Source organism: Lathyrus oleraceus, chromosome 4, assembly GCF_024323335.1.
Source record: "Lathyrus oleraceus cultivar Zhongwan6 chromosome 4, CAAS_Psat_ZW6_1.0, whole genome shotgun sequence".
In the NCBI taxonomy this organism is placed as follows: domain Eukaryota; kingdom Viridiplantae; phylum Streptophyta; class Magnoliopsida; order Fabales; family Fabaceae; genus Lathyrus; species Lathyrus oleraceus.
In genome coordinates, this window is record NC_066582.1 from 24,545,787 (window position 1) to 24,569,392 (window position 23,606).

At 31.5% G+C, this 23,606-nt stretch overlaps 1 protein-coding gene across 1 annotated transcript; it reads right to left on the minus strand.

Moving 5' to 3' along the window:
• Positions 1-16,333: 16,333 nt before the first annotated feature.
• LOC127138531 (uncharacterized) lies at positions 16,334-21,723 on the minus strand. The gene is made up of 9 exons (XM_051065000.1): positions 18,986-21,723; positions 18,758-18,862; positions 18,496-18,648; positions 18,245-18,408; positions 17,964-18,111; positions 17,638-17,760; positions 17,456-17,543; positions 16,639-17,127; positions 16,334-16,532 (listed from the first exon to the last, which is right to left on the minus strand). The coding sequence occupies exons 1-8, from the start codon at positions 21,362-21,364 to the stop codon at positions 16,961-16,963; spliced, it is 3,327 nt and encodes a 1,108-aa protein (XP_050920957.1). The 5' UTR covers positions 21,365-21,723; the 3' UTR covers positions 16,334-16,532; positions 16,639-16,960.
• Positions 21,724-23,606: the final 1,883 nt, after the last annotated feature.

Genomic DNA, 23,606 nt, shown 5'->3' on the forward strand with positions numbered 1-23,606 from the left:
ATATATATATATATATATATATATATATATATATATATATATATATATATATATATATATATATATATATATATATATATATATATATATATATATATATATATATATATATGAGTCAGAACCCGTTGATATTAGGTATAAGTTTAAAAGATGTATATCAAATTTTTATCATTAATATGAATAAAACATACGGTCGTCCAGTAGCCTAATTTTTAAGAAAAAGAAATGACCTTAATATTTTTAATTTTCTTATTTTATTTAATATGGTTATTTTATTCAATTATATTAACGGTTGAAATTTAGTGTAAGACTTCTAGACCTACACCCAATATATATATATATATATATATATATATATATATATATATATATATATATATATATATATATATATATATATATATATATATATATATATATAAAAGAATAAACCGCTCGAAAAAAAAAGAATTCAAAGTTGTCTGTCTTATGATAAAACTTTGATCTTTGTCTATAATAGATAATTTGTAGTAATCTATATTTCTAGATATATATACGCCTTGCAAATTTAGTGTAAATTGTTGAAGTTTTTTTGGAGTTTGTTTAGAGTCTCATATTACTTAGATTCAAGGTTGTTGGATTTAAAAATATGTTTGAGCAATTTTATCCTTTAAGTTGTCTTTTGCGATGAGATTTAAGTCCATTTAACATAGTATTTGAGTTGGATTATGAACTGCAATGTGTAAATTCTCATAATAGATGTAAGGGTGGTTGTTGAAGTTATATGATGTTGTTTGCTGATTTTTAAATTGTTGGATCTGTAAGTGTACTTCGGCATTGTCAACGTATGAGCTAACTCTTGGAATGAGATTCAAACTCATTTAACATGGTATCGAAATCAGGTTAAATAATACAAATTGAAAATTAAACTCAGACACATGTTAGATGAGAGGGTGAATATTGAAGGTGATTGAAGTCTCATATTAATTAGATTTCTAGATTGTTGAATGTATAAATTATTTTAACAACTTCATCCTTTAAATTATTTTTGGGATGATAGTCAATCACATTTAACATAAATCATCTTCCTCTTCATTATTTCTTTGATATTGATTGTTAATTTACTCTAGGAATAAATTTTAAAATTATTTTAGTTTGAATCTGTTAGAACAATAACCAATCTATAAGATTAAAGAGAAACAAAAGTAAAAGATAATGAACATGAATGATATTTATTAATGCAGTTTTGGACAATGATGCATATCTATCCAATTATAGAGTAGATATAATTCCCTTGATTTTTATCTAATAATTAGGATATATTTCTGTGTTACAGTATTACAAGCAATATATATAATATTAGGGCTCAGTTTACAATAATACCCCTGAGATCCCTAAACGCCCAGTTACCTATCCATAAAAATTTCCACAATAAGAGTCATACTTAACAATACCCATAATAATTTCTACAATATAGGTTATACTCAGAATTCTCGAATATTGGAGTCAAAGTTCGAACATGCGAACCCAACTTTGTAGCAAAATCTTCCTTAACAATACCCATAATATATATTACTCAGAATTTACAAAGCTCATCACCAAATATTTTGAGGCCCCATTTTTTTTGAGGTCATGGATTGCGGGTCTGGTTTCCTTGTCCCAAGGCCGATCCTGATAGGAGGTGTACCTTTCTAATTGCTATTATGTGATCGACTTGTAATAAATATTCATAGGTGTTTGATATTATCCCAGGTCGAGAATTCTGAGTATAACCTATATTGTAGAAATTATTATGGGTATTGTTAAGTATGACTCTTATTGTGGAAATTTTTATGGATAGGTAACTGGGCGTTTAGGGATCTCAGGGGTATTGTTAAGTATGACTCTTATTGTGGAAATTTTTATGGATAGGTAACCCGCAGAAATATTTCATTCCCCCAGAATATTTCCTTCATTTTTAATTTTTTTTAAGTAAAAGAATCAAAATAAAATTAAAGAAAAGAAAACCTTAAACCCCATAATTCACTTGTTCTTCCCTTTTATTCCCCTTCTCCTTTCCCTCACTCAATCTCAAACCCTAAACCCATTTCATCTTTACTACCTTCAATAACCCCTTAAAAAATTAATTAGCTTCTTAAATCAATTTCTATCATCAAATTTCTCCAACCAAGACTAAATTTGTTGCCATGAAGAGGAAAAAGAAACAAATGAATAAATATTCATCTTCTTCTTAAATCAAGTGTTCACAGGTACACGCAGACATTAGATTCTATTTTTTCTTAAGCTACTTATTGAAGAATCAAGTGTGTGTAAGAAAATTACTTGTACTTCACCATACTATTTTGCATTTACTTATCGATGTCTTGATTTACTTGTACAACATTGATGTAGTTGTGAAGTTCCATTTGCATGTTAAATTCCATGTGAAACTCTCATATCTTTGTAGAATATGTTCACACTTTTACACAACTTTGCTTCTTATTCTAATTGTAAATTTACTACTATTTGGTTTTTGCTTAATTTGATATCATTTTATTGTTGTAAGAAATGAGTATTGTGGGTCTCTCTGGCAGAAATAACTCTTATACAATTTTCATAAAAGATGTTTTATTTCTTGTCATAACCCTCATAACATAAGCCACTTACGGATGAAACAATGGTAATTATAGAGTGTTCAGAAACTTTATTGCTGGTATTTAGTTTATGTAAGTTAAAAGTATGTTTTATTCTAAACAGGTTTCCAAAAAAGTTTTGGTAGTTCTAAAAACAGAAATTAAAAGCAGGTTTCATCACAAATAGGCTTGAGTTGACGCTATGTAAATAAACACTACTAGATAGTGTCGCAAGAAGCTAACATTATGGAACGAGAACAAGATGCATAACGTCGGCCTAAGCGACACTATCTTAATGAATACAACACTATATTGTTGCATGTAACCGACGCTACATCGTTATATATGGAAAGTTAGTGTCGCCCATGAACGACGTTATATGATTTATATAGTAACCAGTGTTGTTTCACAGTGATACTAACTAAATACACAAAACATAATAGTGTCGATGCAAGCCGAAGCTAAAGCTAGACATATTTGTACTTTAGCGTCAACTTTGATGTATTAGCGTCCCTTTAGCGTTTCAATGAGTCGACGATAATATTAGCGTCGGCTAGCCGCTATGGTTTGATTTCAGCTTTGAGGTGTCGCCTCGACCTTGGTGCTAGGCCGACACTAACACCCTTTAGTGTCAATTTTTTCTTTTAGAGGGGTTTTTAGCCGACGCTAAAACGTAGTTTTCTTGTAGTGTATCATCTTGATAAGTAAATAAAAAATTTATCTGACCTAAATATAGTGAATCATTCCTAGTGTGGTGTCATATGGTAAGAACAACCAGAGTCAAGAATTCAAACATCTATGAACTTGTTGGATGAAACACATAATATATCTGCTTCAGTGTCATAATCATCGATTTGAACCATATTTATATAACTAGATGACCCTTGCTTTCTGTTTGGACAATCCCTCTTCCAATGTCCAATCTATTTACAACTAAAACAATTTGTTGTTTTCCGATTCTTGGATTTAGACATCATTTTTTAGAACTTACATTACCCTTGTCTCGCCCACGATCTTGACCCTTTTTCACATATAGACATTTACCTTGAATTCCTTCCTCTATACTTTGTCTCCTTCGATAATGAGACAAAAGTGTAGTAGTAATCACATCAAGACTAATAGTGTAATTCTCGTAGCAAGGTAAGAGTGGTCACCAAGTGGTCATAAGAACCTGGTAACGAGCACAGCAAGATAATTTCCTTATCTTCGTCATCAATCTTCACCCTTAGCCTCACCAAATCAATGATTAAATTGATGAAAACATTGGCATGTCCTTACAAATCAGATACTTCCCACATCTTTAGATTGTATAGTCATTGCTTCGCGAACAATTTTTTCGTTATCCAATCTACAATATATTGACTCTCTAATTTGTCCCAAATCTCATTTGGAATCGTTAAGTCCAAGATATGATACATCACCTCGTTTGAAACACATATGTTAATCAATATTGCAACATTATCCTTTGTATATGGCCAATCGTATCCTCCATGTCGTTCGGTTTCATCTCATGCAAATCCTTCTATAAACTTTATTAAGCCAACAACACTACTACAGAAAACACCTATCACAATTATTAGAAAAGGGATACCACCACGCTAGACCAACTGTTGTGAGGTAAGGTGTGATTGTATGTATGATGCTTTCCACCACAGTCATACGATTATGATTATAAGTCAAGTAGTGTGCTACCTACCACAACAGTTACTTTAAACAACAGTTGTTGTATGCCTCAACCTATCACAACATTTACTTTAAACAACCATTGTTGTATGTCTTTTAAAAAAATAAAAAAAATGTAGTAGTAGAACAACAAGAACATCAAGAACAAAAATAAGAACAACAACAACAAGAACAACAACAACAACAAAATCAACAACAATAACAACAAGAACAACAACAAGAACAATAACAACACCAACACCAACACCAACAACAAGAACAACAAGAATAACAAGAAGAAGAAGAAGAAGAAGAACAAAAAAACATGAACAACAATAAGAACAACATCAACTAACATTGCTAACTTGAATCCATGTTTTCCTTGTCTCATTCAAGTTTGAAAAGAGGTGATGGAGTTCTGAAATTTGTTAATGAAAGAAATGATGTTTTCAAGTTTTGTTTATGGAAGAAATGATGTTTTCGAGCTTGGTTTAGTGGAGAAATAGAGTGTCATAAATGGAAGAAGATTTTTGGAGGTAGAAGATGAAGTTTGTCTAAGTTGGAAGTTCATCTAAATTTTAGGTTTCATGCAGATCACTAATGGTAGTGTCTTGAGCATTGATACTCATTAAATGAAACACAAAGATTTGTTTAAGAACGATGAAGAAATTCAATAAATACACTTATATTTCCAACCTATCATAAAAGTGATTTAAAAATAAATAAATAAATAACTGTAGGTTCCAACCTATCACAATGATTACTTTAAACAATCTTTATTGTATGTCTTTTACTAAATAAATAAAAACAAAAATGTAGGTGTTAGGATTTGAACTCATGATCCAGCGCCAGTTTTCGTCACGGTTGAAAGTTCCAACCATGGTAAAAAAAATGGCTTAAAAATAAATAAATAAACAAAATTGTAGGTGTTAGGATTCGAACGAATGACCAAACGCCACTTTTCACCACATTTGGTACATATGGCCATTGTGAAATGTCTTTTAGTAAATACAAAAAAAAATGCAAAAATAATTATTATCACGGTTAACCGGAAGACCGTTGTAAAATGGGTGTTACAAAATATTTATTTTGTAGTAGTGCAATTTCTTAACTCTCATTTGTCATAATCCAAAATTACATGTCTCATCGAACATGACTCTAATATCAAATGTTAGAATATCAACTAGTTTAAAAGATTAAAGAAAAACAAAAGTAAATGACAATGAACAAGATCGATCTTTGATAACAATATTTGATTAATAGTGTCTATCTATGCAACTATAGAGCAAATATAATTTCCTTAATTTCTATCTAATAATTAGGATTTATTTTTGGAATATAATGTTACAAATATATATATATATATATATATATATATATATATATATATATATATATATATATATATATATATATATATATATATATATATATATATATATATAATTAGTTATCTATAATATAAATTATATTCAAATATACCTTTAATAATCTCCAAAAGTCATTTTCATCATAATGTTTATTTGCATAAATTATTTATTTTTAATTACAATAATTATTTATTTTAATTTAATTTTAATTGTCATTATTATTTATTTTATACTTATAGAATTCACAACACTAATCACACAAACATGAAGTATTTTAAAACAAAATCTTAGAAGCCTTGATTTTTTTAGCCATTGATCTTAATCGGAGTTGATTGTGCAATAATGTAGCTAACATATTATAAAAACATTAAACATAAAAGTCAAACATTTGTTACATTAATCATTAATTTTTCCCAAATGAGAAATTAGTTGGGTTATTATCACAAAACATAAACCCCTCAATTAATTAATATTATTTATTTTCTTCTTTGTTCTTATTTACCAACTTGGGTAGGACGTGTTAAAGACACTATATAGGAAACTGTATCAAAACTAAAAAAAGTAGTAAAAACCAAACAGAAAGGTCTTCAAAATTCTAATATTTTTTATAAGAAGCACCACTCATTGACCTTTGTTTTTTAATTTAATATTCCAACTTTTAATTATTTTAATCAATAAGCAAGAAATATAACAAGAAGAAACCATCAAATTCAAAAAGCACTAGGCTCCCATGTTTATAAACATTAATATCTTTATCAAAGAATAGTCTCTGATCTTTGGGGAAAACATATCATACTTTCTTCTTGTCTTTCTCCTTAACTAAGAATCTTTGCATTGACGTTCTATTTATTTTTCATATTAAAAAAGTAAATGTGTGTATTGGGAAAAAGAACAGTGCATTTCATCATCAAGAAGACTAATAAAAGTTAGTAAACACAGTTTTGATAAGAGGATAACCATCAAGAGCAATAACTAAAAATTATCTGTATAGTTATTAAAATAATTAAATTAGTCAGAAAAAAATATTAAATTAGAATTCATTTCTTCAACATTAATTTACATGCATATTAAAGAAAAAAATATTCTAAGACATATTCTCAACTCGTCACACCGATTCTTTTAATTCATTAATATAAGAGAATTGAGTTGAAACTTTCGACTCAATTCATCAATTATCTGACTCATTGAAAAAAAGAGTTGTGGAGATGGTGGGTTGGGTCGGTTCGCGGATTAATTAAAAAATAGTGTTTGTTTTATATGAATTTAATTATGAATACGGTCTTTTCTAAGGATGACAATGAGTAGGATTTGGATTGGGTATTATAGTACCCGTCTTTATATCTACCGTTGGAAAAAATCTCTGTATCCGAGCACATACTCATTTGGGTATCAATATTGACATCCGTGCTTGTATCTTATGAGTATGTAAGTGTCCATATTACCCACATTTCTAATAAAAATAAATAGGTCAAATATAAAATATCATATTATTTTAAGTTTTTAAAAACGTTAAAAAGTTTTTTAAAAAATTTACTCTTGAATTATGAAATAAATGATCACTTATATTAAATATGTAGTAGTTTAAAATTGATGTATTTTTAAAAATTGACACACATTTATTTTTATGTAATAATATAAATTAAAATATATAAATATATATATTATGCGGGTATGGGGCGGGTTGGATAATAAGGTGTTCATGCTCGTACACATATATACGGATTTTTACTCTATCCATTATGGGTATTTTTGTGGGTAGTGGGGATGAGTCAAACTGTCATCCCTAATCCTCTCTTACATTTGTCATTTTTCCTTTTATCCCGTCATTTTTTTAATTATTTTTTCATTGTTATTTTTCATTTTATTTGTGTATGATTCAATCTTTGTTAATAAATTTTAATTTTTTTTCTATTTTATTTATATTTGTATTATATGCTTAAGTTATATTTTTTTTTAGTATTCAACATAGTTTTTGTTTTTCCAAAAAGATAAATATTGAATTACATTTTCGAACTATAAACTCGAACTATGAAGTATTTGAGGGAACCATATATATTTGCTAATGCATTTTCATTTTATTTATCAAATTTTCAAATATTTATATTTAATTTTTAATTAGAAATTATATTTAAAATTATTTTTGTTTGATGGGTCAACCAATCAATAAATGATGTGAGATGTGATTTTATATTTAGTTATATTAGTTGTCTTACTCCGTCTCACTTTACTTTTTAAAGGTGGATAGGAGGAAAATATGCACGTGTAGATTTCATTGGGGTTTCTTCATTGGTGAGACAAAAGACTAAAGGGTTTATTGTGGGACGAATAACTCTCAAAGTCGTTTCAAGTAAAATGACAAAACATGAAAAAACGTGTTCTGACGATCAACGTGATTTAATACTATTTGTATTTGACACATTTGGTTTTCTAATATCATTAACAGTGAATCTTTTACGGAGAGTACAGAGGCTCATGCATAACAATATTATGTCACCTAATATAAGAATGTAGTTTGTAAGATGATTGATTTTGATTTGCTCGTTAGTTATATATATATATATATATATATATATATATATATATATATATATATATATATATATATATATATATATATATATATATATATATATATATATATATATATATATATATGAGATTTCGATTTAAAAAAATAATAACTATATTTTATAATGATAACATTCCTATCATAACACCTGTAATTCACTTTGTATAATTAATTCATTTAATTAGAAGAAGTAAGATAAGCATTGATGAAATAAAGTTGTTTTAATAAAACCAAATCAAGCAAGGATTTAGCAAGAAGATCACACTCTTGCATGTGTCGTCACTAGGGTTGACAAAGATGCTACCATGGGAGACTTAAACTCCATTAATATAGTTTGGATTTAATTCTTATTTAACATGACACTAATCACCACTAATTGAAAGGATTTCAACAAACACGTATGAGTGCTAATTAATAAAGGACTAAAAATATTATATTATCAAGTTCGTACACTTTTTGTAGAATACTATTATCAAAATACAAACTCTTAACAAATGTCAAATGCCTAACTTTGTGACTTCAAAACTTCAAAACTTGATAGTTGTATACTTAAATTTCGACTAGTTATTGTTACTTTATCTACTAACTCAAAAAACAAATAGTCATTATAACTATTTTTGTTTTGTAAAAGGTAAAATGTAAGGTGGAGATTCATCTTTATAGAATAGAATATACATGTTTATAAAAAGTCAACTTAATTAGTTTGACTTAAATAAGAAAGGTCAAAGCGTGTGTTAGGTATGAAGTTGCATAGGAGTAGATATTGATGATTGTGTCACTCAAATTGACCATGTGGATTTTTCTTCACATTTTAGAGTTGGTGATGGATGCTACACAAATTTTCTTATCTTAAAATTTTGATTGTATAATCATTAGAAAACCTTATATTGAAACCAATGATATATACCTTAGATATTGATGGACGTCAACTACATGATCAATTTTTTATTTTTGTCATATATATTATGAGGCCAAAATCATCAAACTTTTTTTTTTCAAATTGGAATGTTATGAACGAAAATAAATTAACTCAATATCTATAAGACGTCAGAACAACGCGATACTATTTATTTTAATTAAAGAGTTTAATGAATATGATAAAATTAGAGTTTATAAATTATATTCTTCTATATAAACTATTTAGATATTCTATGTGTAACCGATATGAATTTGGAAATTTTTTGAATATTAATAATAATTTTTCTTGTCTTGTTTCTTTTGGTATGAACCAAATATTCTTCAAATTGAGAGGCATAATTCAGATTAAATAACTCTAATCATCAAAACTATTTTGAGTTTTTCATTGTTCTGGTTAACTAGATTTAACATTGAAAAAAAAGGAAAATATATTGAGATATAGGATTACAGGTTCCCAAGAGGTGAAACAATAACAAAAAAACAAATAATTAGGAGCCCAATAAGAATGCGTCAAACTTAAATAAACCCAATCACTACAACAAACAAGACCTTAGACAGCGCTTTTTTTAGCCTTAGACAGCGCTTTAAAGCGCTGTCTAAACCTCCGCTGCTAAAGGTTTAGACAGCGCTTTTTTAAATCTTAAAAGCGCTGTCTAAGCCCCCCCTTAGACAGCGCTTTGGCCAAAAGCGCTTTATAAGACTCTCTTATTTTAAATTTTTTAGGTATATCTTAGACAGCGCTTTTGAAAAGCGCTGTCTAAGCCCCACCCCCTTAGACAGCGCTTTGGCCAAAAGCGCTTTCTAAGACCCTCCTATTTTAATTTTTTTAGGTATACCTTAGACAGCGCTTTTCAAAAAGCGCTGTCTAAGCCCCCCCCTTAGACAGCGCTTTTGTAAAAAGCGCTGTCTAAGGTATACGAAAATTTTTGAAGCTTTTGTTTTAAACCACATTTTTTCCAGGTTTATAAACCAGAATTTCTACCTGTTTTCAACCAGATTTTGACAGACAATTATCACATTTTATATATGCCATTTTGGCCTTTTTTCTACCAATTTTTGGCTAACAAATATATATATATACCAATTCAAACCAATTTTGCCTTAAATGTATCAAAATATATACAAATTTATGTACACATTTACAAGTCATAACATATACTACAAATGTACACATTAGACTATATTTCAAGTTTACCACTTCAGACACCAATATCAATGAAATCAGATCCCTTCAGTTAAACATGACAATGTTGTAGGAACAAAAGCTAATAAATGATAATAATACCAATCATGGTTCGGTACAAAATTTTATTATTTGCAACAAAGAGCAAACAAAATTCGAATGCATATAACCTAAGCAATACACTGATTTCAGGGAAACAAATCTATTTAGGTAGAATAGGGAAAAAAAGTGTTCCTAATGCTCGAAGAGCTTTAAGAAAAATATGTCACTTGATGTCAATTGGAACCATGCAGGACCAAAATACACTGTAGAATTGAAAACATGCAAAAATTTCAACTCAGGATACTTAATTCTTACAGCATGGTCTATGTTTTTCAATAATAATAAGGTCCTGTTACATTACATGCAACTGACCGATGCAGTTAATCCAAGAGAAACCATCAATCCTAGTAGCTTCCCTTAGGGAAGCTTGTACCTACAGTCCCACACTATCACCTTAGATCTTAAGGAGGTGATTGGAACTTAATTAACTTTTAAGCCCTCCTCCTCCCAAAATAAACCAAATAACAAACAAAATGTGATGAATTAAAATGCAAAATACATGACATTATGGCTACTCAATCCATGCAAGGTTACTTAGAATGACTTAAAAGAAAACGACTTCACATACCATATGTCTCGATGCTGTCAAAAAGCTTTACTAAACGATTTTTCACTATACTGATATAAGTGTCGATATAAAGGTATTTTGGTAAGATGTATTTAAAAGCTAGATAAGTATGTCACAACTACATGCAGCAACAACACCATTTAGTTTAACTGTAGATTCACATTTCACAATATAGCCCATAACATACAGCAAATAATACAATTCTGTACACGAATTTCTAGACAGTGTATTGAATTATTATTCAACTATAGGAGCTTTATAATAGCATAGCAACCACTAAAAAGTTTCAGAACTATACCTTATTCTGATCAATTTCAGAAGATGCAAGTGAAATCACTCCAGCAAGTGCTTCACGAGCTAATCCTGTGAAATACAATAGATAATTATAATATCAGGACAGAGACATGATATGTTAATTTTAAACCACCTCAACCAGTTAACTTTAATCAATTAATCTTGCTACTAAGATATGTCAGAGTATTTGATAAAGTTTATTTATAATACATTCATCTAATGTTCAAAATATTTTGTCACGTTAGCTAATGTTCCAATGGTTTATATTTTAGAAATGTGTGAGAAATGTACAATTGTTGATGAATAAGGTAATGATCTAGATGGCCAAAAATGCTTCAATTTTACTATCAATAAATAAGTCGTGCCCTGGAAAATGCATCAGAGCCCCTATCAAGTACCTAAAAACCCAGGAAAAGGCATCAGAGCCACTAACAAGTACCTAAAAACCCAAAAGGTACTGATCAATCATTGATAGAATTGATTTATAGTTTTAAAATTAAAATAATTTTGTTCTTTTAAAACCTCATCAATTATTTCAGAAATTGTGACAAGGTGAAATTGAGAGCATACCATAAAGGTGCATATGAGATGGATACCTGATAGAGGCGAAGAAGGAAGATATCTGATTTGAGGCTTTAAGTTTGTGATGAAACCTTGTGAAATAATGGATCGTAATTTGTTATTAGGAATTAATTTCGTGACCCTAACTTTGTGATGTGAAGAATAACAACGTCGTCGAAATCATAACATCGCCGCCAGAATCAGAACATGAGACGTCATTGTAAGAAATCCCTATAAATCGTGAAAACAATACCTTCGACTATGGTGTTGCCTCCTTCCGAACAGAATAACCACACCAGAAGCTTGTTGGATATGAGGAATTGTTGAGAAACTGGAGACAATGGAATAAGAAACAGAGAGCAGCAAGCCTAGGGTTCGTGAGGGAGAGAATATTTCGTGAGGCATTTGGAAGAGAAAGTCGAACTTTATTTTTTTAATAAAAAGTTTATTTTTTAATTAAAACATCTTTAATAAAAAAGTAGCATACGTGTTTTTTAATACTGTAACTAAAGCCATCCGTAGCTATATGGCAGTTTTGTTGTAGTGTTAATTTAAAGACTTTAGACAGCGCTTTATCAAAAGCGCTGACTAAGGTCTATATTTAAAAGCGCTTTCTAAAAGCGCTGTCTAAGGGGGGTCTTAGACAGCACTTTTAGAAAGCGCTGTCTAAGGGGGGTCTTAGACAGCGCTTTTAGAAAGCGCTGTCTAAGACCCCCCCTTAGACAGCGCTTTCATTATTTTTTTGGAACATTTTCCGTGTTTTATTTTAATTTTAACCTTAGACAGCGCTTTCTTTTAAAAGCGCTGTCTAAGATGCGCTGTTAAAAGTCATTTTTGGCGTAGTGAATGCAAGGAAACATAAAAGAAACTATATGTTAGCATCCCCTCAAATTAGAGTGAATGTCCTTCAATCCAAGTTTTTTCACCAATGAAGAAAAAGGTTTGCGGTGAAGGGACTTGGTAAGGATATCAGCGACCTATTCCTTTGTGTTGATTGGCATGAGATGAATAATGTTGTTCTTGATTTTTTCGCGAACAAGATGACAGTTCATTTCGATGTGTTTGGTTCGTTAATGGAACATCAGATTGTTTGCAATGTAAATGGTGCTTCTATTGTCACAAAATATAGATATTGGTTGGTGGTGAGAAGATCATAAATATGTCAACAAGTAAAGTAACCATTGCGCTTTGCAAGAAGCATTTGCCACTGTCACAAGAAAGGATCCTAAGTAAAAACAAAAACTTGTTGTAGATCAACGCGTTTCTTTGCAGGCTTCCCAATCTGAGTCGTTGAATCCAATGACAATGAGGTTAGAATCTATCTGAAACATTAAGCCAAGTATTGGTGTTGTTTTAAGATACTTCCAGATCCAAAAAGTTGTGTTTACATGCTCATCTATAGGGTGCGACAGGTGTTGGTTGAGTCTGCAAACAACAAAACAAATGTTAGGACGAGAATTTGTTAAATAAAGTAATTTTCCAATTAAACCTCGAAAAACAGAAGGATTAGGAAGGATATTGGCATATGTAGCAAAAAGCTTATTGTTGGGATCCATGGGAGTTGAGACCGATTTTGATGCAAGGAGGCCATATTCTTCAAGTAATTTGAGTGTGTGTTTCCTTTGGCATAAAGAAATGCCTTGAGAGGAGGTTCTATTTCAAATCCAAGGAAGTATTTTAAGTGACCCATATCTTTAATAGTGAATGTTTTGTCTAGATAAGACTTGATGTTTTCAATTTCTGAAATGTTGTTACCTGCAAGAAGAAGATCAGCGACATATACAAGAATACAAGTAAAGAAAGTATTGTCCTTTTTAACAAAAAGGGAATAGTCAGATTTGGATTGAGAGTATCCTAAGGAAATGAGGGATTTAGTTAATTTATGGTTCCATTGTCTGTTGGTCGGCTTGAGGCCATAAATGGATTTATTTAATTTACTACCTTTTTTACAGTCATGGCAGATATGTGTATGAAGATAAAATTGAAGAGCCATAGGAAGTTTTAGCAAGAAGGAAAAGGTTTGCTTCTGTTTTTGATCATATTGGTTCATCAGTTGATTTATCTTCTTTGTCTGATTGGTTGTTATCTATTGCTGTTAAGGCTTACTTTGATTAGTCGCTTAGCAAGATCTTAGCTGACTCCCAGATCAGAGAGATTTGTTTCATGACCACACACAAACACACACACACACACACACACACACACACACATATATATATATATATATATATATATATATATATATATATATATATATATATATATATATATATATATATATATATATATATATATATATATATATATATATATATGGTAGCTAATGAAGCCAAGGTATAAGAATAAAATATTAGAGAGGAAGAAAGGGGAGTGAAGTGAAGATTTTGGCTAAGCTCACTTATCTGAAAAATTTCCTAGCTCACCTTTAGAGTTTGACTCCATTGAAGAATTTTGTGGAACCAAGTAAAGGTTGTCGTAGAAGAAAGTTGAGAGTTGTCCAATAATTCTTAGCTAATGACAATCGCTCAGACAAGTCTTCGTCATATCCAAGTAAATGGTGCTACAGAAATGAAGCTTAGAGCAGACTATTGTGGATAGCAAGATTATTGGATCAAGATCATTGAGGATTTTGAGTGTTAAAATTGAGTATATGCATTAACAAAAGGAATTATCATTTGAGATATGTGTTGGCTAATACAGTGTCGTTATTAGTATTCAGATTTATGATAGTTCGTTGTACCAAAATACTTGTATATTAACAGTTGAAATAGTGGAAGACGTGATTATTTTCCCGGTGATTTGATAACCATTGAAGAGTGGAGTATGCATAGAGAGGATGAATAGTCGAACCATTATATATCTCTGTGTACCACTTTTCTCTCTCCCTATCTCTCTTTAATTTTCTGTAATTATTATGTAGTCGTTGTATTCTTGCATTGTTTGTAAGTCATCTAGATTAGATCTTACGTATAGTGGTTTATTGTGTAAATATAGGTTTATGTTATATCAAAATTATTGAATTGTCTTTAATTCAATTATCATCAAAGTATTCTTATGTTAAGGTTTAAAATTGCATGGGTCAAACAACTTTGTTTATTTTGTTTGGTTATGCATTTGAAAGAATCTTTTCTCTAGAGATATTGTTGTAATATTTTAGTTAGAAATCCTTTTAACGTGTTTCTAAACTTCCACTTTATTATGTTTTTGTTTCTGCCCGTAAATCTCTGATTTTATTTAAATTTTTATTAATTGTTTTAAAGGAGAAATAACTATTTAACCTATCTTTTTTCCAATCTTGACTGTTTCTTATCTATATTCTCGTCCATCCGAAGTAATTAACATATTATTTACCTATTTTGCTTTGGAAAAATAAATCTTTGGTAAAATATTTAGGGCTTGATTGGTAAGAAAGAAGCGATAGAGATGATATAGGATAAGAAGCATAATAAATATATTATATAATAGTGACTAAATATATTTATTTTATTTTATTTTTTATGCACGTATAATAAGAAATTGATATTGCTATTTTTATCATTTTTGTATTTAATAGAGACATGATAAAATATATATTATATCTAAGTTATAAAATCAATCTTGTAAAAAATACTCTATTTTTTTGAAAATTAATTTTAAAATTTTAAATTTATAAATAAATAAAATAAACTAAAAATTTAAAAATAATTAAAAGAAACTTAAATAAATTTTAGAAAAATCGATAGACACTAGTAAATAGTCTTATTATTTATAATAAATAATTTAATTTAATACAATATATATTATATTATATATACATAAAAATAACTATCATTAGAATAAAATTATTTTTATATTTAATTTCTAGTCAAACACAAATTCAAGATGCTTATCTAAATTAGAGAGACATGATATAGTAACTTTTGAATTAATTATTATATTTTGTTGTGTCAGTAAATATTTAATTGAGACAACATAAACTTTAATCATATTTTAATAAGAAAAAAATTATAATTTTTATTTTTCACTAAAAGTAAGCAATAAACAGCTGGAGGAAATATATTGAAGAGTGTCGTCAGCTATTCTTTGTTACTGTGGAGGGTTTGTTTTACTGAAAAAGGGAGGGAGTAAATGAGTTCTTCAATCTTCAAACTTCAAATGTATATTTAAATTTTTTGTAAAAATAAGTATAAAGGTGTAAATTAAAATCATATTCATCCAAAATCAAATTTATAAGCACCCACCCAAACATAGATTAATTGATCCTGCAAACTTCATAGATTAATTGATTCTACAAACTTCTCATGGGATATTCAATGATCCAATAAACAGACTTTCAAGGCATGTACACAAGCAACAAACTAGCACACGTTTGTGTTATTTTCTTTCTCTATCAAACACAAAATAGCTAAGAACCTTTAGATTTAGAGAGAAAAACCTCAAATTAAGTAGTAGCATACTCAAGTCTTAATATAAAAAAAACATATATTTTATACAGCTTCAAGAGACAGAACACATCATTGAGTATGCAGATTCATATGATTGAAAATATATATCATATAAATATATTGAAGCAATTCAATAAAATGTTGATGACAAAATGAATGTGTTCCATCTGCAAATGGAAAACATAATTCATTATTATCCTCTCCATAAGAAGCACATGAGACATGTTGGTTAATTATATACATCCCTCCAGATAGCATGGTTCCTCCTCAGTTGATTATCACGTGTAAAACTGTAGGCGCGCAAAACAGCATAGAACAATCAGAATTTACCTTTCATCACTAAAAGAAAAATATTGAGCCTGTAATTTGAAACAACATATAAATAAAATCACTTACAGTGTGACAGACTGATATTCCCACCATGCCGCTACCGGAGAAAATCCATGCTATAGTGCATTTAACTGTGCTAAGGTAAATACCATTAAAGGCAAGAATATAAAAGACTGTTTAGACTAAACCAAGGAAGAATATGATATTACAATACAAGCTTGCATAAGGTTGTTGAATACTCCTTTAAATATATTTTTCCCCTTTTAAAGCTAAGCTTTGTTGGCACCTTGAACAGGAAGAACCCCGCTTCGCCTTATTTCCCTTCAATTACCAATTCTAGGCTACATAAAATGTAAGAAGGGCGTTTGAGTGTTTCAAGATTAATTGACTATTTCACATTCACTGAAGCAGCCATAGTCCTCAGCTTCTTGGAAATTTCTGAAAATGACGGTCTATCTACAGGATCAGAAGCCCAGGAGCTTTCCATTAGAGACTTCCACTCGGGATCGCACCATGTCGGGATTTGAGGACGTAAAGAGTTGTTCACAATTCCTCCTACAAAACAAAGACAATAGTTAACATTGATATGTATCATGCTCTTCTGATCTTTGTAGCCCATGTCTGGTGTCCGATACATGTGGTTTGATTACATTCAAATATTCCACTTTCTTAATTTATTATCAGTGACACGACGTGTTAGTATCGTGTCCATGTCAATGTTTCATAACTCTTGAACTACAAGAAAATAATATCAATCCTCTTGCACACACATTTTTAATAAGAATATACAGTAGAATCACTTTGTGGTTGAAAAAGGAAGAAAACTCAAAACACGCAACAAAACAAACTGCTCTGTGTATTTAGTTTGTTACTTGGTTCTCACCTATTATTGAAGCACAATGCATATCAGCATAAGGTTCATCGCCGGTGAGTAACTCCCACATGACTATCCCGAACGAGTAAACATCAATCTACAGCACAAGCAGATAATAGATGTGAGGTGATCAACTGAAAAGATGAAAGGGATATTAGTGACGCAAATTCAGACAGCTATGCCAAGAATACCTTCTCTGACACCATATTGCTTTTCCCACTAAGAAGCTCGGGTGCCATCCATGGCAAAGTTCCTCGTACCCCTCCAGACACTAGTGTGTGTTGTTTAACCTTTGATAGACCCAAATCACCAATCTGAATAAACACACAGACATTGTCTTAAACTCTGCTAGCATGCGTGTATTTGTACAAATGTTATGTATATTTAATACAAAGTACTATATATAATATTAACTTAACGTAAATAAAAACTAAATAAATGTGAGCAAGCATTGTGTTATTGATACGAATTCAATGACTATCTAATTATATAATGAATTATTTTATTGTAACAGTACCTTGCAGACCGGCCTTTGTGGATCTCTCATATTGACTAATAGATTCTCACATTTCAAATCAAAATGCACAATGTTCTTTCCATGCAAATACTCCATCCCAAATGCAGCATCCATGGCTATAATGAGCCTCTTCCGACGATCTATCGTTCTGTTAAATTCCTCAAAGAAAAAAAACATAAATCATAAATCACCAGTCCACAAAATTCTCAGATACATACTCCAGTGCTTGAAAATATTTTAAAATATTGATGAAATGTAAACTCACGCATGTGTTGCATTACCTGTCCTTCTTATGCAAGAACTGTTTCAGAGATCCATTAACCATGAACTCTGTTACTGTTGCTAAAGACCCGTCAGGGCCATCACGAACAATACCATAAAAGGAGACAACATTAGGATGATGCAATGAACTAAGCATCAATGCCTCCTTCCAGAAATCTGCAATCTGGGACAGCAACCAAAATGAAATCACTAGAGAGTTTAAATAACAATTACTAAAACAATAGGAAAAACTATCAGATACAAATATTACCAATCTTGCTCTTTCAGATGGTCTTCCAGCAAAACAACTGGCTTTTATTCTCTTAATGGCAACATCAGAACCTTTCCATTTCCCATGATAAACAGCCCCATAAGTTCCAGAACCTAGCTCGCGGATCTCCTCCAGATCATCATTTCTAATAGTCTGAAAGAAATTATCAGCCACCCATCAAACCAAAGTCATGTGGGAAAATAAAGACCTCAAACAAAAAGTGATATGAACATAATAGTTTTGAGAAAGATGGGATGAAAACCTGCAATCCCCTAGCAATTGCTTCTGCCTCAGCTTTTGTAGGCTCAATTTTAGAAGTATCTACATGGTCATTTTCAGTGTCTAATTCTAAATCACCAAGAGCATTCTACATGACGAATAAACACAAATAACATATAAGTCAATCTGAGACAACACTGTTCTCCGAAAGGAAAAAAAAAATCACATTTTACTTTTGAAATAAGAAAACAAAATCATTTCAATTTCTCACCACTGGCTCAACTTCTTTTTCTGTTTCTTCTCTGGTATTTGAATTGTTCATCTGACAATCGGCATGCTCTTCACCTGTGGGTTTCACCTCATCATGACATTCCAATGCAGCCTTTTTAACAGAAGCAATTAACTCAGGCAAGATATTGAATTGATCAACTAAATGCTGAGAATCTCCGGGATCAGAACAGTCCTTATCAACCAGTTTCTCGACAAATCCAAACTCTGATGAAGGTTTCAAGGATGAATTATTAGACTCAACAATAACAGCAGCAGCGTTGGATACATCTTCAACAATTTGATTTTGATCTCGAGAAGATACCCTTTGCACATTAAAGTTTTCAACCTTATCTTCACATTTTGACTTGTTTCCTTCTCCAAGCAAACTTACAGATTGCAAACCCATCACTTCAGTCAAATGAGCATCATTTATTAAAACCTCGTTATTGTGAATGATATTAAGAGAAGATTTTTGCAGCTGCACAGGTTCCACGCAAGTACCAGCATTTCCGTCTTGTGGGGGATGAATGGTGGCATCTAGAATAATTGGGTGTTGAATTTCCTGACCGGTGGGAATTGGATTTAACTTCGGAGCATTTGCATAAGGGTATTCTGGGATGGCGGACCCATCATGACCAGAAAATTTCTGTGACGAATCAACCCAAAGACTTTGACTATCCGTTCCAATGAAAAAACCTGGTCTTCCCTCTCCTCTGAACAGTCCGGCATTTGTCACACCATCAACTGGCTGATGTAGAGTCGTTGCCTCGTATGGTGGTCCAATATGAACTGGAGTTGGACCATTTGTCCAAAGAGTATAACCAGGTGCATGTCCACGAGGCATGGCGTAATTATTATCTACTCCATAAGTAGACGGTACATTTCCATACTGCGCACTAGATTCTTCCAATGAAGGAATTTTTAGATGTGGCATAGCAGCCATGGTTTGGTCAGGGAACAGTTCAACCCCCAATTCAGGTCCAACCTGTTGGTGAACATGACTGGAAGGAAGAGCATGCCCGTCAATCAAACTACCATGTCCAGGAGGGAAATTAATGATCGGAACATCACCAACATAATGATCAGACACTCTTCCAGAACCCTGATGCTGCAAACCACAAGCCCTCTCATGATTCTGAATATCATTGGGATACATAGAAGGTGGTAACTTGGCATCAACATTCACAGCGAGAGCTTCCCTGCTAGAGTGGCATTCTGGACATGGAACGGATACAGGTGGAAGCATATTAGGATGCTCCAAATGAGGTTGAGCTCTCTGAAAATTCATTCGACAGTGCTCACATATATTATTACCATCATGGCCATGGGAACTATGAAGAACGTTGCCTTGAAAACCAGACTTATCACCATGTGCTGCTCCAGTTGGCAGCCACACAACATTCTCAGGATACTGAGGTTGATTCTCATACAAAGGATGGTGATGATTTCCGTGATGCCGAGCATAGTCTTCAGACACTCTATCGATTCCCTTATCTGGCATATCAGGAAACGGCACACGGTATCTCGTTGCAGATGGAGAAGATGGATAATCAACCAATGATGATCTAGAGTCATGATGACTAAGACCATGATGCCTGGGAGAGTAATAACCAGGATTCCACTGAGCATCAATTTCATTATACCTCTGTCCCATAGGTTGCTGATGCTGAATCGGTATATGATGCAAATTATACGGCGACATGCCTAGCTCCCCACTTCTCTGGCTATGAATCCCATTTTCCAAACCCATCGGATTCCCAAACTGATCGCCCACATGAATATCCTCAATTGTTCCAATCATAGGAAACTCCATTTGTTGCAACCTCCTAAGCTCAGAAGCATCATTCAAACTATTCAACGCATCCACATACCTCCTCTCCGAATCATCCCCATCAATAAAATGCGCCGAACCATCTTGCTCCGATTGCGAAAACAAGAAAATCCTAAGCCTAGTAAACCCATCTCCAGAACCCAACTTATCATACTCCTCCATCATATTAACCACATCATCATCATTAACAACAGACACAAGTGCATCAAGATCCTCATCAGGCTGTTGATACTTCAACACAGCAACACCTTCATACAACTCCCTCATCTTCCCCATCAACTCCTCAAAGCTAACCTCTCTCGAAACACTCACAATCCTCGTCTCACCACCAACATAACGCAACTTCCCGTCTTGCGGACGAGGCATTATACTACCTAGAAAGCTACACAAAAATTTAACACGACGACCATCCTCGTTGGAACCGGAACCCGAACCAGCCGTGGTGGCCGGAGATCGAACGGCCGTGGGACTATCCATGATAATAAAGTTTTGTCGAAAATCAATTACAGTCTCAGACTCGCTCAAGCATTGAAACCCTTTATTACACATCACATCATATAAAACTCCCAAAGTTTCAGACAAATCAGGAAGAAAGAAACAAATAAACACAGTGATTGAATCAATCACGTTAACATCACAAAAAATAATAAATAAACAATCACGTTATGGAAATTAACCATAAACGAATAATAAATACGGATCCAAATATAGAGGAAAGAACTAGGGTTTCTGATTTCTAATGAAGAATAATTGAATTAAATCGGAAGAAGAAGATGATGATGGGGATGAAGCGGTATGGGGAAAGAGAAGACAGAGTGTTATTGTGGCGAAGGATGAATGGTTTCAAAATGCGAATAAGAGTGACACGTGGCACATTCTCGTAACGGTATTTATTTTCGCATATTCTTTTATCTTTCTCGCATATGCTATTAATTATTCTTGTTACGTTGCAACGGAATCGGATGGGACCGTCACACATAACAATATTTTCGGAATCCTTAACTATACCCGACAAAATTTGTGTTCAGTTAGATAATGTGTGTTTGGAATATTATTATTATTCATCAAATTTATCTGTTTTTCAGTTACTAGATACTAGCAAACTACTTTATTACTTCTAATAAGGCAGATACATGGATCATAAATCAAATTATATATATAATTTGTTCAGTTTTAAATCGATTTTTTATAATAATAAAAATCAATTTTTTTAAAACCAATTTTAAATCGGTTGCTCTCAAAATCAATTTTTTATTTTATTTTTTAAAATCAATTTTAATCGATTTCTCTCAAAATCAATTTTTATTTTCTTTAAAAAAAACCGATTTTATAGAAAAAATGAGTTTTAAATAGGTTTTTTTAAAAATCAATTTTATATCAAAAAATAGTTTCAAAAGACAAGTAGGTTTCTATCCAAAGTGTACACACCATGGATGATGACAGTGCTTCAAAGTGGAAGATGAATAAAGGTGAATTAAGAAACATAACCAAGTTAAGATATCATATAATACTAGATTGTTGCTATGCTGATCTAGAAACAACCATAAAGTACTACAAAATAGGTATACAACTAAGCATACATATTTTTAAACACATGAAATAAGTCATTTGTAGAATCACCAAAGCAAGTCATACATAATTTAGCACAATTTCATCAAGCGACAGTGGTACAAATGAGTAGAATCATCACTCTGTAACACTAACCAAATCCAAGAACAAGAAACTATCGATAAAAACATACAATAACTGCAATGCAACGATATATGGTGGTAGAGATTTTAATTAAAATACTGATAATTATACTAGGGGTTAAGAATGGTGTATAGAAGGATGTGACATGTGTGTGAATATTGTCGATATTTGTTTTGTTTTTTATTTGTAGGTTGGAAATGAAACAAGTGGAGGAGAAGCGTCTTCTTTTCTTAGATGTTCCAAATGTACAGAGCGTATACCTTATGTTGCTGCAAGCGATAGTGCGGTTTTGGCTAGTTCATTTATTTTGAGAATGTTGTGTTTTTCATGAACCCGAAGAGATGTCAGATTCGAGGATGGTGTCGGTTAGTAAAATGGTGTGATCTTGAGGGAAGACGGTCAGGTGCTCTCGTTGTTCGCTTCCTTATGAGGGGGAAAGCTATATTTTTGCTAGAAATGAGTCAGTGGCGTGTTTACTAAGGATGAACACAGTTTTTCTTTCGTTGGAACAAGTTGATGTTATTCTTGGAATAAATTGGTTGGAGTTAAACTAAGTGTTTACCAACTTTTTTGATAAGTCAATGAAGTTTCTTAAAGCCAAAGAGGATGTGGATTTGAGATTCCTGTTTGCTGGTCTAGTTGGGATGTCTTTGAGGGAGACATTCGATCACGTTGGGTCAGAGTCTTTTTATCTTGTTATGATTCTCTAAAACAATAGTTTTTTCTTGGTTGTAAATATGTAACTTTCCTTAATTTGTTTTGTGCAAATATGTAAATGTGGGTATTCTGTTCTGATGATTAGAACAATGTAAATTTCTAACCTTGGTTTAAATGATATGATATATTCCAATTATGTCGCATATTTTGTAGTTTCTGTGTAAAAAATGATACAAGAAGGTGAAACTAAGATTTAAAATAATGCAAATCTCATATTTATTGGTTAATAAATTTATAATGATATGATACATTATAGTGAAAACACTACGCCAAAAACTGGAATAGACAGCGCACCTTAGAGGGCACTTTATTACAAAAGCACACTCTAAAGTGAAGCGAAAAAATAAGGAGCGAACAACTGGAATAGACAGCGCACTTTAGA

What these genes read in the sequence shown, in the direction of transcription:
- LOC127138531 (XM_051065000.1), bottom strand. Translation starts at nt 21,364, where the DNA reads ATGTGTAATAAAGGGTTTCAATGCTTGAGCGAGTCTGAGACTGTAATT. An exon ending in AAAAAGAAGTTGAGCCAGTG is followed by an intron (nt 18,863 to 18,985) that starts GTGAGAAATTGA and finishes TTCGTCATGTAG; the next exon opens with AATGCTCTTGGTGATTTAGA. An exon ending in GCATTGTGCTTCAATAATAG is followed by an intron (nt 17,128 to 17,455) that starts GTGAGAACCAAG and finishes TTTGTTTTGTAG; the next exon opens with GAGGAATTGTGAACAACTCT.